This window comes from Oncorhynchus keta, chromosome 19 (genome assembly GCF_023373465.1).
Source record: "Oncorhynchus keta strain PuntledgeMale-10-30-2019 chromosome 19, Oket_V2, whole genome shotgun sequence".
NCBI classification, from domain to species: Eukaryota; Metazoa; Chordata; class Actinopteri; order Salmoniformes; family Salmonidae; genus Oncorhynchus; species Oncorhynchus keta.
Window position 1 is genome coordinate 26,929,867 of NC_068439.1, and position 14,966 is coordinate 26,944,832.

The 14,966-nt window shown below is 44.1% G+C and overlaps 1 protein-coding gene across 7 annotated transcripts in view; it reads left to right on the top strand.

Moving 5' to 3' along the window:
* LOC118397660 (PHD finger protein 14) overlaps positions 1 to 14,966 on the top strand; it is a 116,490-nt gene that overhangs the window by 55,781 nt on the left and 45,743 nt on the right. Inside the window, exon 19 of one of the 7 annotated variants that reach the window (XM_052470113.1) lies at positions 70 to 5,022. The exons of the other annotated variants lie outside the window; for them this stretch is intronic. Coding sequence (XP_052326073.1) covers positions 70 to 76 — 7 coding nt within the window. The 3' untranslated portion in view covers positions 77 to 5,022. Of the gene's footprint in view, positions 1 to 69; positions 5,023 to 14,966 lie in introns of those variants that run through there. 7 annotated transcript variants of the gene reach the window in all.

Here is a 14,966-nt window from a genome sequence, read left to right on the forward strand (position 1 = left end):
AGGTTAAGGAGGTCGGGGGCTGTGAGGTGTGCTGCCTGCCCTGACTCTTTCTATCTTTGCATTGCACAGGTTGTGAGAGCCGGGGCAGACACCTCTCCTCACCTCCCCACACCTAGACACTGCTGGACAGATGAGAGAGAGAAGCAGACCTTTGGCTTAGAGACAGAGAGGGACTTAATTACGTGGAAGAATGACGGCGACGGGTGTGGGATCAGATGGCCATCTTTGACGTTCACAACCATGGTCGTCTTCATGACCCAAATTGGACCACCTACTGGCCGTCCAATTAAAATTGAGGGAGAGAGGCAGAAATTGAAATTAACTTTGAGGAATTCTAAAATGCTTGCACAAATAAAATGTTGGGAGGTTCAGTATTACTGAACTGGTCATTCTTGTAAGAAAGGACATGTTGGTCTTACTGGACACGCCCTTTGTGATCGTCATTGTCATCTCTAAGGGCCCTTCTATAAGGACTATGGCCTAACTGGACTAAGGAGTGATTCCCCCCTCTCTCTCTCGCTCTCTCATCCATTCTATGATGGCACTTCACTCGTTTGACCGCCCTGAGCATCTTATCACCACATCCAATCAGTTGTATTGACTCCAGTCATTTGTGGTCCAATCACATGGTGTTTTCCTCAGTAAAGGCCTTTAATTGGAGATGCACTTGAACTTAGGCTTTCATAATCTTCTTCTAGTGTTGTCATCGGGTAGAACTTTCTAGAGTAGAGGACTAGTAGACCTTGAAAAAGTAGTGGTTTTTAGTAGAATGATTGCCCTTTCTGGCTTTTGAGAAGTAAGTTGCCGCTTAGGCTCTACAGCAGCCTAAGGTTTAACATAATAATTATAGCAACATTTGTATTAATGGTTATTGTAACTTCTAATGTCAGTGTGTGAGTGTACAGTAGATGTCTAGGCATCTTAGTCTCCCTTCCTCTCATTAGTATTTTAAAGTGACAGTTTAACTGACACTTCTTTTAAAGCAGCCCAGCTCTGTGTATGTGTGTGCGCATCTCCCCAGTGCCCCATAGTGAGTGCTGACAACTCAGCAGCTGCCATGTGGTCTGTCTGTCTGTCAGGGTCCTTGACAGAAGTGTCACAGTTTGCCCTCACATGTCACTCCTCCACTCACCCCCATCCCAGGACCCTCTATGTCACTCCTTTTCTCTTCCCCTCTGTCTGGGGACCCTATATGCATGCCACTGGGAGCTGCCAAACCTCACATAATTCTTAGGTCCACTGGAAAATCTGCTGAGGAAATACATTTGGTGGTTTTCCTATGGAGATTAGAAAGTCCTCTCTCTACCTCCTCATCCTCTTCTGCCTCCTCCACAACAAATTTAGAGGACTGTCCATGAGATACAGCTAACCAGCTAACCTTACTCAAGCTAATCCTTCTCAAGCTAACCTTACTACAGCTAACCAGCTAACCCTACCCCAGCTAACCTTACTACAGCTAAACCTACCACAGCTAACCAGCTAAACTTACTACGTCTGACCCTACTCCAGCTAACCCTACTCCAGCTAACCCTACTCCAGCTAACCCTGCTCCAGCTAACCCTTCTACAACTAACCAGCCAACCTTACTACAGCTAACCCTACTCCAGCTAGCCAGTTAACCATACTACAGCTAAACATACAACAGCTAATCAACTAACCCTAGTACCACTAACCCTATTACTGCTAGTACTACTACAGCTAACCCTACTCCAACTAACCAGCAAGCCAGTTAACCCTACTACAGCTAAATCTACTGCAGATAATCAGCTAACCCTACTCCAGCTAAACAGCTAGCCAGTTAACCCTACTACAGCTAAACATACCACAGCTAATCCACTAACCCTAGTACCACTGACCCTATTCCAGCAAGTACTACTACAGCCAACCCTACTCCAACTAACCAGCTAGCCAGTTAACACTACTGCAGCTAATCAGCTAAGCCTTCTCCAGCTAGCCAGTTAACCCCACTACAGCTAAACATACAACAGCTAATCAACTAACCCTAGTACCACTAACCCTATTCCAGCTAGTACTACTACAGCTAACCCTACTCCAACTAACCAGCTAGACAGCTAACCCTACTACAGCTAACCCTACTAATCAGCTAACCCTACTACAGCTAACCCTACTCCAGCTAACCAGTTAACCCTACTACAGCTAATCAGCTAACCCTACTCCAGTTAACCCTACTACAACTAAACTTACTACAGCTAACCAGTTAACCCTACTACAGCTAAACGTACTACAGCTAACCCTACTCCAGCTAACCAGTTAACCCTACTACAGCTAAACTTACTACAGCTAACCCTACTCCAGCTAACCCCACTGCAGCTAATCAGCTAACCCTACTACTAATCCTACTCCAGCCCTACCATGCATGGCTCTGTATCTAACCATTAGGCCTAAGGCTAGACTATGGCCAACTCTGTATTTAACCATTAGGCCTAGGCTGTGGCCAACTCTGTATTGAACCATTAGGGCTAGGCTATGGTCAACTCTGTATCTAACCATTAGGCCTAGGGCTAGACTATGGCCAACTCTGTATTTAAACATTAGGCCTAGGCTATGGCCAACTCTGTATCTAACCATTAGCCTAGCCCTAGGGTCAACTCTGTATCTAACCATTAGGCCTAGGGCTAGACTATGGCCAACTCTGTATTTAACCATTAGGCCTAGGCTATGGCCAACTCTGTATCTAACCATTAGCCTAGCCCTAGGGTCAACTCTGTATCTAACCATTAGGCCTAGGCTATGGTCAACTCTGTATTGAACCATTAGGGCTAGACTATGGTCAACTCTGTATCTAACCATTAGGCCTAGGCTATGGTCAACTCTGTATCTAACCATTAGGCCTAGGGCTAGGCTATGGTCAACTCTGTATCTAACCATTAGGCCTAGGGCTAGACTATGGCCAACTCTGTGTCTAACCATTAGGCCTAGGCTATGGTCAACTCTGTATCTAACCATTAGGCCTAGGCTATGGTCAACTCTGTATCTAACCATTAGGCCTAGAGCTATGCTTTGGCCAACTCTGTATGTAACCATTAGGCCTAGGCTATGGTCAACTCTGTATCTAACCATTAGGCCTAGGGTTAGGCTATGGTCAACTCTGTATCTAACCATTAGGCCTAGGGTTAGACTATGGTCAACTCTGTATCTAACCATTAGGCCTAGGCTATGGTCAACTCTGTATCTAACCATTAGGCCTAGGGCTAGACTATGGCCAACTCTGTATCTAACCATTAGGCCTAGGGCTAGACTATGGCCAACTCTGTATCTAACCATTAGGCCTAGGGTTAGGCTATGGTCAACTCTGTATTTAACCATTAGGGCTAGGCTATGGTCAACTCTGTATCTAACCATTAGGCCTAGGGCTAGACTATGGCCAACTCTGTGTCTAACCATTAGGCCTAGGCTATGGTCAACTCTGTATCTAACCATTAGGCCTAGGGCTAGGCTATGGCCAACTCTGTATCTAACCATTAGGCCTAGGCTATGGCCAACTCTGTATCTAACCATTAGGCCTAGGGCTAGGCTATGGCCAACTCTGTATCTAACCATTAGGCCTAGGGCTAGGCTATGACCAACTCTGTATCTAACCATTAGGGCTAGACTATGGCCAACTCTGTATCTATCCATTAGGCCTAGGGCTAGGCTATGGCCAACTCTATCTAACCATTAGGCCTAGAGCTAGGCTTTGGCCAACTCTGTATGTAACCATTAGGCCTAGGGATAGACTATGGCCAACTCTGTATCTATCCATTAGGCCTAGGGCTAGGCTATGGCCAACTCTTATCTAACCATTAGGCCTAGAGCTAGGCTTTGGCCAACTCTGTATGTAACCATTAGGCCTAGGGATAGACTATGGTCAACTCTGTATCTAACCATTAGGCCTAGACTATGGCCAACTCTGTATCTAACAATTAGGCCTAGGGCTAGACTATGGCCAACTGTGTATCTAACCATTAAGCCTAGAGCTAGACTATGGCCAACTCTGTATCTTTCATTAGGCCTAGGCTATGGCCAACTCTGTATCTAACCATTAGGCCTAGGCTATGGCCAACTCTGTATTCTAACCATTAGGCCTAGGGTTAGGCTATGGTCAACTCTGTATCTAACCATTAGGCCTAGGGTTAGGCTATGGCCAACTCTGTATCTAACCATTAGGCCTAGGCTATGGCCAACTCTGTATCTAACCATTAGGCCTAGGCTATGGCCAACTCTGTATCTAACCATTAGGCCTAGGGTTAGGCTATGGTCAACTCTGTATCTAACCATTAGGCCTAGGGTTAGGCTATGGCCAACTCTGTATCTAACCATTAGGCCTAGGCTATGGCCAACTCTGTATCTAAGCATTAGGGCGATAGTAGCCTAAAGTAAATGTACTTTTAACCTGAGAATATGTTATGTGTTCCAACAGTTTAGAATGTGTGAACAAACACCCTATTAGCTGTGTTGTGTGATCGGTGTGTACAGTATTTATTGACAAGCCAAGCTTTTTTGTGTATTTTATTTGTGCCTTCACACTTGATTTTAAATCATAACATGCCTTTTGTTACTACTGTGTTATGAAGAAAATGAGTTAAGCTCACTATTGAGTAGGAACCTTAAAGGACTCCTTGCTAAACTTATTCATTGTTAATATATTTGTTTACACACATGCCTAAATGTGATTAGTATTCGTTTACATACATTTCTATATGTGATTATTTATAACATGTTGTGGTATTACCACATTGGGTAAAAGTAACTGTGATTTATAGAGTACGAATATTGCTACTCATATGTGTGTATGTGAAGTTTCCTGGCCTCCCGGCCCCTAGAGCTCTCAGCATTAAAGCTTGAATAAACTCTTGACTTTTTTATAACATGTTGTGGTATTACCACATTGGGTAAAAGTAACTGTGATTTATAGAGTACGAATATTGCTACTCATATGTGTGTATGTGAAGTTTCCTGGCCTCCCGGCCCCTAGAGCTCTCAGCATTAAAGCTTGAATAAACTCTTGACTTTTTCACCTTATCGCCATAGTGATAAATGAGAGTTACACAGCTAATTACACTGAACCAAAATATTAACGCAATATGTTAACGCAATTTGTAAAGTAATTGGTCCCATGTTTCCATGCGCACAAAAAGGTTATTTCTCTCCGATTTTTTTCGTTTACATCCCTGTTAGTGAGCATTACTCCTTTGCCAAGATACTCCATCCACCTGACAGTTGTGGTATGTCAAGAATCTGATTAAACAGCATGATCATTACACAGGTGCAGCTTATGCTCAGGACAATAAAAGGCCACTCTAAAATGTGTAGTTTGTCACACAACAGAATGCCACAGATGTTTTGAGGGAGTTTGCAATTGGCATGCTGACTGCAGGAATGTCCACCAGAGCTGTTGCCAGCGAGTTGAATGTTAATTTCTTTACCAAAGGCTGCCTCCATGGTCGTTTTAGAGAATATGACAGAGCGTCCAACCAGCCTCTCAACCGGAGACCACGTGTAACCACGCCAGCCCAGGACCTCCTCTTCCGGCTTCTTCACCTATGGGATGGTCTGAGACCAGCCACCCGGACAGCTGATGAAACTGTGGGTTTCCACAACCAAATCATTTCTGCACAAACTGTCAGAAACCATCTCAAGGAAGCTCATCTGAGTGCTCGTTGTCCTCACCAGGATCTTGACCTGACTGCAGTTAGGCATCGTAACCAAGTTCAATGGGCAAATGCTCACTTTTGATGGCCACTGGCACGCTGGAGAAGTGTGATCTTCACGGATGAATCCCGGTTTCAACCGTACCGGGCAGATGGCAGACAGTGTGTGTATGGTGCGAGAGGTTTGCTGATATTAACATCGTGAATAAGGGTGTCCCATGGTGGTAGTGAGGTTATGATATGGGCAGGCATAAGCTACGGACAACGAACACAATTGCATTTTATCGATGGCAATTTTAATGCACAGAAATACCGTGATGAGATCCTGAGGCCCATTGTCGTGCCATTCATCCGTCGCCATCACCTCATGTTTCAGCATGATAATTCATGGTCCCATGTCGCAAGGATTTGTACACAATTCCTGGAAGCTGAAAATGTCCCAGTTGGCCTGCATACCCACCAGACCCGGTAACCCATTGAGCATATTTGGGATGCTCTAGATCAGTGGTTCCCAAACTTTCTATAGTCCCGTACCCCTTCAAACATTCAACCTCCAGCTGTACCCCCTCTAGCACCAGGGTCAGCGCCCTCTCAGATGTTGTTTTTTGCCATCATTTTAAGCCTGCCACACGCACACATTTATTAAACATAAGAATGAGTGTGAGTTTTTGTCACAACCCGGCTCGTGGGAAGTGACAAAGAGCTCTTATAGGACCAGGGCACAAATAATAATAATCCATAATTTTGCTGTTTATTTAACCGTCTTACATATAAAACCGTATTTGTTCATTGAAAAATATGAATAACTCACCACAGGTTAATGAGAAGGGTGTGCTTCAAAGGATAGTAGTACACCACGTTGTACGAAATCTTCAATTTCTCTGGACAATAATAAATATTCCATAACAAAATCAGCTGTTTCCAGCTACAATTGTAATTTATAACATTAACGATGTCTGAAATACACTGTATTTCTGATCAATTTGATGTTATTTTAATGGACACAAAAGTGTTTTTCTTTCAAAACAAGGACATGACAAGTGACCCCAAACTTTTGAACAGTTGTGTGTGTGTGTGTGTGTGTGTGTGTGTGTGTGTGTGGTCACTTGTCATATATATATCAAATCAAATGTGAACCACGTTTTATTTTGCGTACCCCCGATGGCATTGCGCTTGGGAGTACCTGCTCTAGATAGATGTGTACGACAGCATGTTGCAGTTTCCGCCCATATCCAGCGTCTTCACACAGCCATTGAAGAGGAGTGGGACAACATTCCACAGGCCACAATCAACAACCTGATCAACTCTATGTGAAGGATATGTGTCGCGCTGAATGACGCAAATGGTGGTCACACCAGATACTGACTGGTTCTCTGATCCACGCCCCTTTTTTTTAAGGTATCTGTGATCAACATTCCCAGTCATGTGAAATCCATAGATTAAGGCCTAATGAATTTATTTCAATTGGCTGATTTCCTTATATGAACTGTAACTCAGTAAAATCTTTGAAATTGTTATATTTATATTTTTGTTCAGTGTAATTGTTGTAAAGGTGTGTCGACGGTGGACAGCGTTCCGTTTGTGCGTCCCTCTGTCATCTCTGATTTATTACGGGGGAAGTGCCTCCTCGTCTACCACCGGCAGCTGACCCTTAACAGGCCAGTAGAGCTGATGAGGAGGAGTGGTCTGCTTCTCTTTCTCTCCCTCTCTTTCTCCCTCTTTCTTTCTTTCTCTCCCTCACTTTCTCTCTCTCCCTCTTTCTCTCTCTTTCTTTCTCTCCCTCTCTTTCTCCCTCTTTCTTTCTTTCTCTCCCTCACTTTCTCTCTCTCCCTCTTTCTCTCTTTCTTTCTCTCCCTCACTTTCTCTCTCTCCCTCTTTCTCTCTCTTTCTTTCTCTCCTTCTCTTTCTCTCTCTTTGTCACAAAGTTGATCTGTTTATTTCAGCTAAACCCGGATTCTGTGGCCTCTCCTGCTGGTGCACTGATTCACCACTCTCTCTTTCTCCCTCTCACACAGTGCCAGATACGGATAGAGAGGGAGAGAGAGAGAGAGGCAGACATAGAATAGAGAGGCTTTTGTCGATAACAGCATAACAAAAGCCTCCAACGTGTCTGGCACCAGATGGATAGGCAGCAACAACAAAAAGTACAGCATATTTGGGAAGCTCTAGATCAGTGGTTCCCAAACTTTTTATAGTCCCTTACCCCTTCAAACATTCAACCTCCAGCTGCGTAACCCCTCTAGCACCAGGGTCAACGCACTCTCAAATGTTGTTTTTTGCCATCATTGTAAGCCTGCCACACACACACACTATACGATACATTTATTAAACATAAGAATGAGTGTGAGTTTTTGTCACAATCCGGCTCGTGGGAAGTGACAAAGAGCTCTTATAGGACCAGGGCACAAATAATAATAATCCATAATTTTGCTCTTTATTTAACCATCTTACATATAAAACCGTATTTGTTCATTGAAAAATATGAATAACTCACCACAGGTTAATGAGAAGGGTGTGCTTCAAAGGATGCACACAACTCTGCAATGTTGGGTTGTATTGGAGAGAGTCTCTCACATAGGTACGTGGTGGCCTAGAAGGCCAACATCCCAGGGTCACCTCTTCACTGTTGACTTTGAGACTGGTGTTTTGCCGGTACTATTTAATGAGGCTGCCAGTTGAGGACTTGTGAGGCGTCTGTTTCTCAAACTAGACACTCTAATGTACTTGTCCTCTTGCTCAGCTGTGCACCGGGGCCACCCACTCCTCTTATTCTGGTTAGTTTGTGAAGGGAGTAGTACACCACGTTGTACGAGATCTTCAGTTTCTCCAACGTGTCTGGCACCAGATGGATAGGCAGCAACAATGAAAAACACAGTCAGAGTTGTGGGCCCAGACCTGAATTCAAACACTATTTGAAATTATTCAGCAAACGCTGAAAGTATTTGAAAGATTTCAAATGGATGTTGAACCCAGGACTGGAAGAGAAGAACTCTGTGTTGGGCCCAATAGAAAGGCAGACAGACAGGCAGCAGTGTCACTTTGAGGTTGAGACTCAGAGAGATGGAATCAGCACAGCGTAGAGAACTGTAACTGCCCCAATCCCTCATTCTCCCTGCTTCCCTCTCTCAGCCCCTCTTAGCCCAGGGTCCACAGAGACAGGGGGAGCAGGCCTAAGCGGAGGGAAGCTACAGCTGTGTTCTGACCATGGGGATGAGTAAGTCTGAGACGAGGACTGAGGGAGGGAGGGAGGGAGCTGAAGGATGGACAGAAAGGAGGAGGGAGGTTCTGGAAGAGCAGTAACCTTTGGGATGATGAGTGCGTTTCCCATTACCGTCCTGACACAGGATCTGCAGAGATGATTTAATGGCGGCATTTTGTTTTTGCTGACTTCATTCCTTTTTTTCCTCTCCTCCACCATTATTAAAAGAGAAGAGAAAAGGCATACCAGGCGAGGGCTGGGCTGCTGTGTGGGTAGAGTAGCCAAGCATCCCAAGTCTATTATTCCCCAGCCAGCTTCTTCCTTCCCCTCTCTTATTCTACGGATTCCACCGTCGCAGTGTGTCCACTCAGTTCCTGGTTGCACCTCCTTCCTCCTCTTATCCTTCTCTCCTTTTTTTATTCCCTTTTTCCTCCCCTCCTATGTCTCAGTGACTACAAACTAGGATGAATCACCTAACACCCAGAGGTGCCTTATATCCTAATAGTGTGGCGTTTGCACCAGCGCGCAGACAGATGTACACTGTTAAGGAATGTGTGTGTGTGTGTGCGTGCGCCTGTGGGTCAGACTGTGTCTTCCCTTCTTGTAACAGAACATAAGGCCAGGGTGTGACAGCACAGAGAGGCCCCCAGTGAGCAGGCTGGGGCACTAGTTAGGTCAGTCAGAGGCTAGAGGGGTGAGGCTCTACCTGCAAAGCAGAGGCCACAGACCTGCTGGTGCTACTGCTCCAATCCACACACGCACACAAACGCTGAACTCGGCCCACTGAGGCCCCCTGCTGGTGGACTAGGGGAACAGCAGCCTCATGGCCACCTAGGTGAATGATCAGTCCCTGGCAGCTCCAGACCTGGGTTCAAATCTATTTGAAGTCTTTTCAGCATTTGCTTTAGTCTGCCTCGAGTGCCAGTTGGGCAGGGTTTGCACTTTTTGACTGTTGTATTGATTCCATTGCTCTAGGCAAAGTATTTGAACCCAGGTGAAGGCAGCTTGTGGCTACCCTATTTCACTATAGTATCCTGTCTCCTTGTGAGTGAGTTGTGTCCTAACGAGCTTGTAAATTCCTTGCAATGGTGTCTCCGTCTCGCCGCATTCATTACCTCCTCCTACCCACCTTGTAAAACAATGCCTCTTTAATAATGTCTCAGCACCGTCCCACTGCCCCGACACTAAATCAAAAAGTGAGAGGCTATAGGAGAAGACCGATAATCCACTCCCTCCGTTTCTATGAAGAGAATTCACAGAACTACTTTGTCACGGGGTGGGACGTGGGAGTCGATGGCTGAGCGCTTTGTGGCGCATTGATCTCCCGTCACGTGAACACCCTCCAGGTAATTGCACTGCCCTAGTGTGATAAATTCTTCCCCGTTGTTTCAAATACTCTGGGGGCTTCGGCGCCGCACCGCTCCTCCTGCTCTGGCTCGTAAAGAAGAGAGAGTTGGGAGGCCTGGGATGAAGTAAATACGCCTTGACTGTTCCATACATGGACTACACTTTGTCTTTGCATGTGGTGCAACAAAGACATAAATAAGTCACATATCAAAGGATCACCGGGTCGGAATCGATGTGTTGTCATCAGGAGCTTATTTGTTTTCTGTTCAACATTCTTTTAACCAAGGGAAGACATTGTGAATGTTTTTGACAACAGTGATGGTTTTGATGATAAAGATGTTGAAGTTGTTGCTGCTGCTGGTGATGAGGACCTTCATCCTGGAGTGTGATATTCAAGGCCAACCGAGGCCACGTTGTTTTCCATTTAAAATACTGCGTGCAGATTAATCCCCAAACAACTAAACAACATTTAATTACCACTAACAAACATTTAGCAAATTAATATTTTCTTGACTCAACTCATTAAAGTGTTTTCCCCATTTATCTGATTTAGACTACACCCCTTGTTATGTTGCACTTTGGTTGTCCAGCAGCTGTGCCATAACCACTAATATCACTCTCCCCAGAGTAGAACCCCTGCATGTATACTGAACAAAAATATTAACGCAACATGGAAAGTGTTGGTCCCATGTTTCATGAGCTGAAATAAGATCCCAACGTCATTTTAGAGAATTTGGTAGTGTGTCCAACCGGCCTCACAACCGCAAATCACATGTAACCACACCAGCCCAGGACCTCCACATTTGGCTTCGTCACCTGTGGGATTGTCTGAGACCAGCCACCCGGACAGCTGAAACTGAGGAGTACTTCTTGTCTGTAATATAGTCCTTTTGTGGGGAAAGACTCATTCTGATTGGCTGGTCCTGGCTCACAAGTGGGTGGGCCTATGCCCTACTAGGCCCACCCATGGCTGTGGCCCTGCCCATTCAAGTGAAATCCATATTTACATATTTCCTTATAAACTGTAGCTCAGTAAAATCATTGAAATTGTTGCATTAGTTTTTTTTACGGTTAGGGCTTAAAGTGCATCAGAGTATTACTTTTTCTAAAATAATCTTATCATGTACCTGTGTGTACATTTACCTATACTGTAGATAAAACACTTATATTTTGGATCCCAGCTGCAACCTAGTTGTCTAACCCAATGGTCTTATCTCAGTTGAGTTACCCTGTTTGGGATAGGGGGCAGCATTTTCACGTTTGGATGAAAAGCGTGCCCAGAGTGAACTGCCTGCTACTCACTCCCAGTTGCTAATATATGCATATTATTAGTAGATTGGGATAGAAAACACTCTGAAGTTTCTAAAACTGTTTGAATGATGTCTGTGAGTATAACATAACTCATATGACAGGCGAAAACCTGGGAAAAATCCAACCAGGAAGTGGGAAATCTGAGGTTTGTAGTTATTCAACTCTTGGCCTATCGAATACACAGTGTCTATGGGGTCAAATTGCACTTCCTAAGGCTTCCACTAGATGTCAACAGTCTTTAGAACCTTGTTTGATGCTTCTACTGTGAAGGAGGGGGGAATGAGAGGGGATTGAGTCAGTGGTCTGTCAGAGTGCCACGTGTTAGCTTGAGTTCCATTGCATTTCTGAAGACAAAGGAATTCTCCAGTTGGAACATTAAGACTTATGTTAAAAGCATCCTAAAGATTGATTCTATAATTGTAGACATGTTTCTACGAACTTTAATATAACTTTTTGGACTTTTCGTCTGAACTAAGCGATCGCGCATTGAACATTTGGATTACTGGGCTAAACGCCCGAACAAAAAGGAGGTATTTGGACATTGCACAAATCAAACATTTATTGTGGATCTGGGATTCCTGGGAGTGTATTCTGATGAAGATCATAAAAGGTAAGTGAATATTTATAATGCTATTTCTGACTTCTGTTGACTCCAACATGGCGGATGTCTGTTTGGCTTGAATTGTTGTCTGAGCGCCGTACTCAGATTATTGCATGGTTTGCTTTTCCGTAAAGTTATTTTGAAATCTGACACAGCGGTTGCATTAAGGAGAAGTATATCTCTAATTCTGTGCATAACACTTGTTGTATCCTATATTAAAGTTTATGATTACTATTTCTGTAAATTGATGTGGCTCTATGCAAAATCACTGGATGTTTTGGAAGCAAAACATTACTGAACATAACGCGCCAAAGTAAACTGAGATTTTTGGATATAAATGTGCACTTTATCGAACAAAACATACATGTATTGTGTAACATGAAGTCCTATGAGTGTCATCTGATGAAGGTTAGTGATGCATTTTTATCTCTATTTCTGCTTTTTGTGACTCCTCTCTTTGGCTGGAAAATGGCTGTGTGTTTTTGTGTCTTGGCTCTGACCTAACATAATCATGTGTTGTTCTTTTGCTGTAAAGCCTTTTTGAAATCGGACACGATGGGTAGATTAACAAGACGTTTATCTTTCATTTGGTGTATTGCACGAATATGTATGTAAATTACATATTTCTAAAAAATATTTTTGAATTTCACGCATTGCCTTTTCAGCGGAATGTTGTCGAGTGGTTCCGCTAGTGGAAAAGGGGGGTTGTCGAGGGGTTCCGCTAGCCATAAAGCAGATGCTTTAAGCAGTAGTACTTGCCTACAGTTAAACGTCTGTAATTGCTCTGATTCCTTTAATATCCAATTATAACTCGCATGGCTTAGGTACCCCTGGAATCAATTGGATCTGACTTCCTCCCAATGTCTCTATGGCAAAAAAAACTGAAATTATTCATTTAAATTAACTTTGAACGAGGATACACCTTCAAGTTAGCCAATGTACTGACTTCTGACTTAAACACATCCTTTTAACTTTAAACCCTGTGAATCCCCTTTCTTTGTGTAATATCCGTATAATCTCGCTAAAATGCCCTTTGATTTCATTTGGTCGTGTTTGTGTGAGGCATCGGCCGTGATCGCCTGTGGGTGAGGAGGAACAATTCTAGGAGGACCCCTGTAGGGGCCATACGCTCCAGACCCTTTGAAGAAGGGAAATGTGATGTGAAGTTGAGAGACCTGTGATGAGAGCTGATCAAACCAAGGCTAATCCACCTGCTTGTCATCCCACTGATAGAGAAGGAGGGGGGAGAGAGGGAGATGGGGGGGGGTACAGGGGAGGATGTAGCAAGGAGGAGGGCCTCTAAGAACTCCTGTAAGAGATTAAACAGCAGATGAAAGGGGATACGAGTCACCCGCCGAGGGCAACATGTGTAGCAGACAAAACCAATCAATCGCCCACCTCACACCCAATAAGATTACATCAATCAATAACCGCTCTTATGAGTGATTGGATTCTGTCTCCTTCCAGAGGAGAGGGAGATGGGGAGACGAGCGAGCGGCTCAATTTTCCCAATGATTAAAGCGGCGACAAATTGGTTTGATAACATCAAGGACCTTGCTGTGGCTGAGTCTATAAGGGCAGTGTTCAGAGCAGATAGAGGTTGACCGACCACGTACAACGGACACAGTCAGTGAAGAGAAGGGTGGGATGGTGGGGCGACTGCATCTCTTGCTCTCAGACCAACTAGCCAATGACTGGCCTGCAGCACTAATCATTTATATGAGCTCAGTGAGAAAGAAGAGGAAAACAAGTGGTAGCATATACAATGAAAAAATAGTGGGCCTAAAACTGATCCTTGGGGGACACCATAGATAACTGTTACTATACCTATTGTAATTGCTGAGATATAACGTATGAATTGTGAAACAACACAGAATTGTTGTAAAATGTAAAAAAGAATAATACTCCTAGATATAAATGCATTTAATAAAAGATCCTGACTCAAATTGAATGAAAACAGAAAGCGATGCAGAAGAACAGAAAGGAAAGGTTACTTCCTCTTGAACTTATTGCAAAACGCAGGTCTCGTCATTTAGAATTCCTATTAACTAATAATCATCTCCTCACCAGCCAACAGCCAGCCAGTCTGCATCAATGAGCAGTGTTTTAATTCAAAGATGCTCACAGAGATACACAACAAACAGTACAATAGGTTCATTAAGGTAAAGTAATTAAAGGAGGAAACGGGGCAAACTGTCATGCACACACACACACTCACCTAATAAAACAAAAGAAGCCGTGTGTGTGTGTGTGTGTGTGTGTGTGTGTGTGTGTGTGTGTGTGTGTGTGTGTGTGTGTGTGTGTGTGTGTGTGTGTGTGTGTGTGTGTGTGTGTGTGTGTGTGTGTGTGTGTCTCTCTCTCTCGACCCTGTACAGATGGAGATTCATGATCAATCAATTGGTGGTTGTGTGCAACAATCGGAGGATAGCTCATTAGCGCCACAGACACACTTGTGGTCATTTGTCTTCTTTTCACTGAGGAGGCCAGAGGGTGCTTTAAATTCCCCTTGTTTCCTTGAGGCCAATATGCCTGCTCAGCCCATCCAGTGTGACTGCTTGCGTGTGTTTGTGGACCACCTACCTCTGCAGGTTCCCTGCTGATGTGCACCAGCTGCTTCTACAACTTAGTAAGATGCCAATTATCTACCAATGAAACTGTTACGCTGGTATTTGTCAATTTAACAGGTTTAGGGCTGACACAGAATAAACTTGGTCCTGGACTAAAAACATGCATTAAGGCCCTGAAACCAGATATTGATGTGCAAATAGAGGATGTGTCATCCACACCCCATTCTCCACCCTAAAATTTACCCTACTGCATATTCCCTAAACACTATCACCAGTTACACACTCACTGG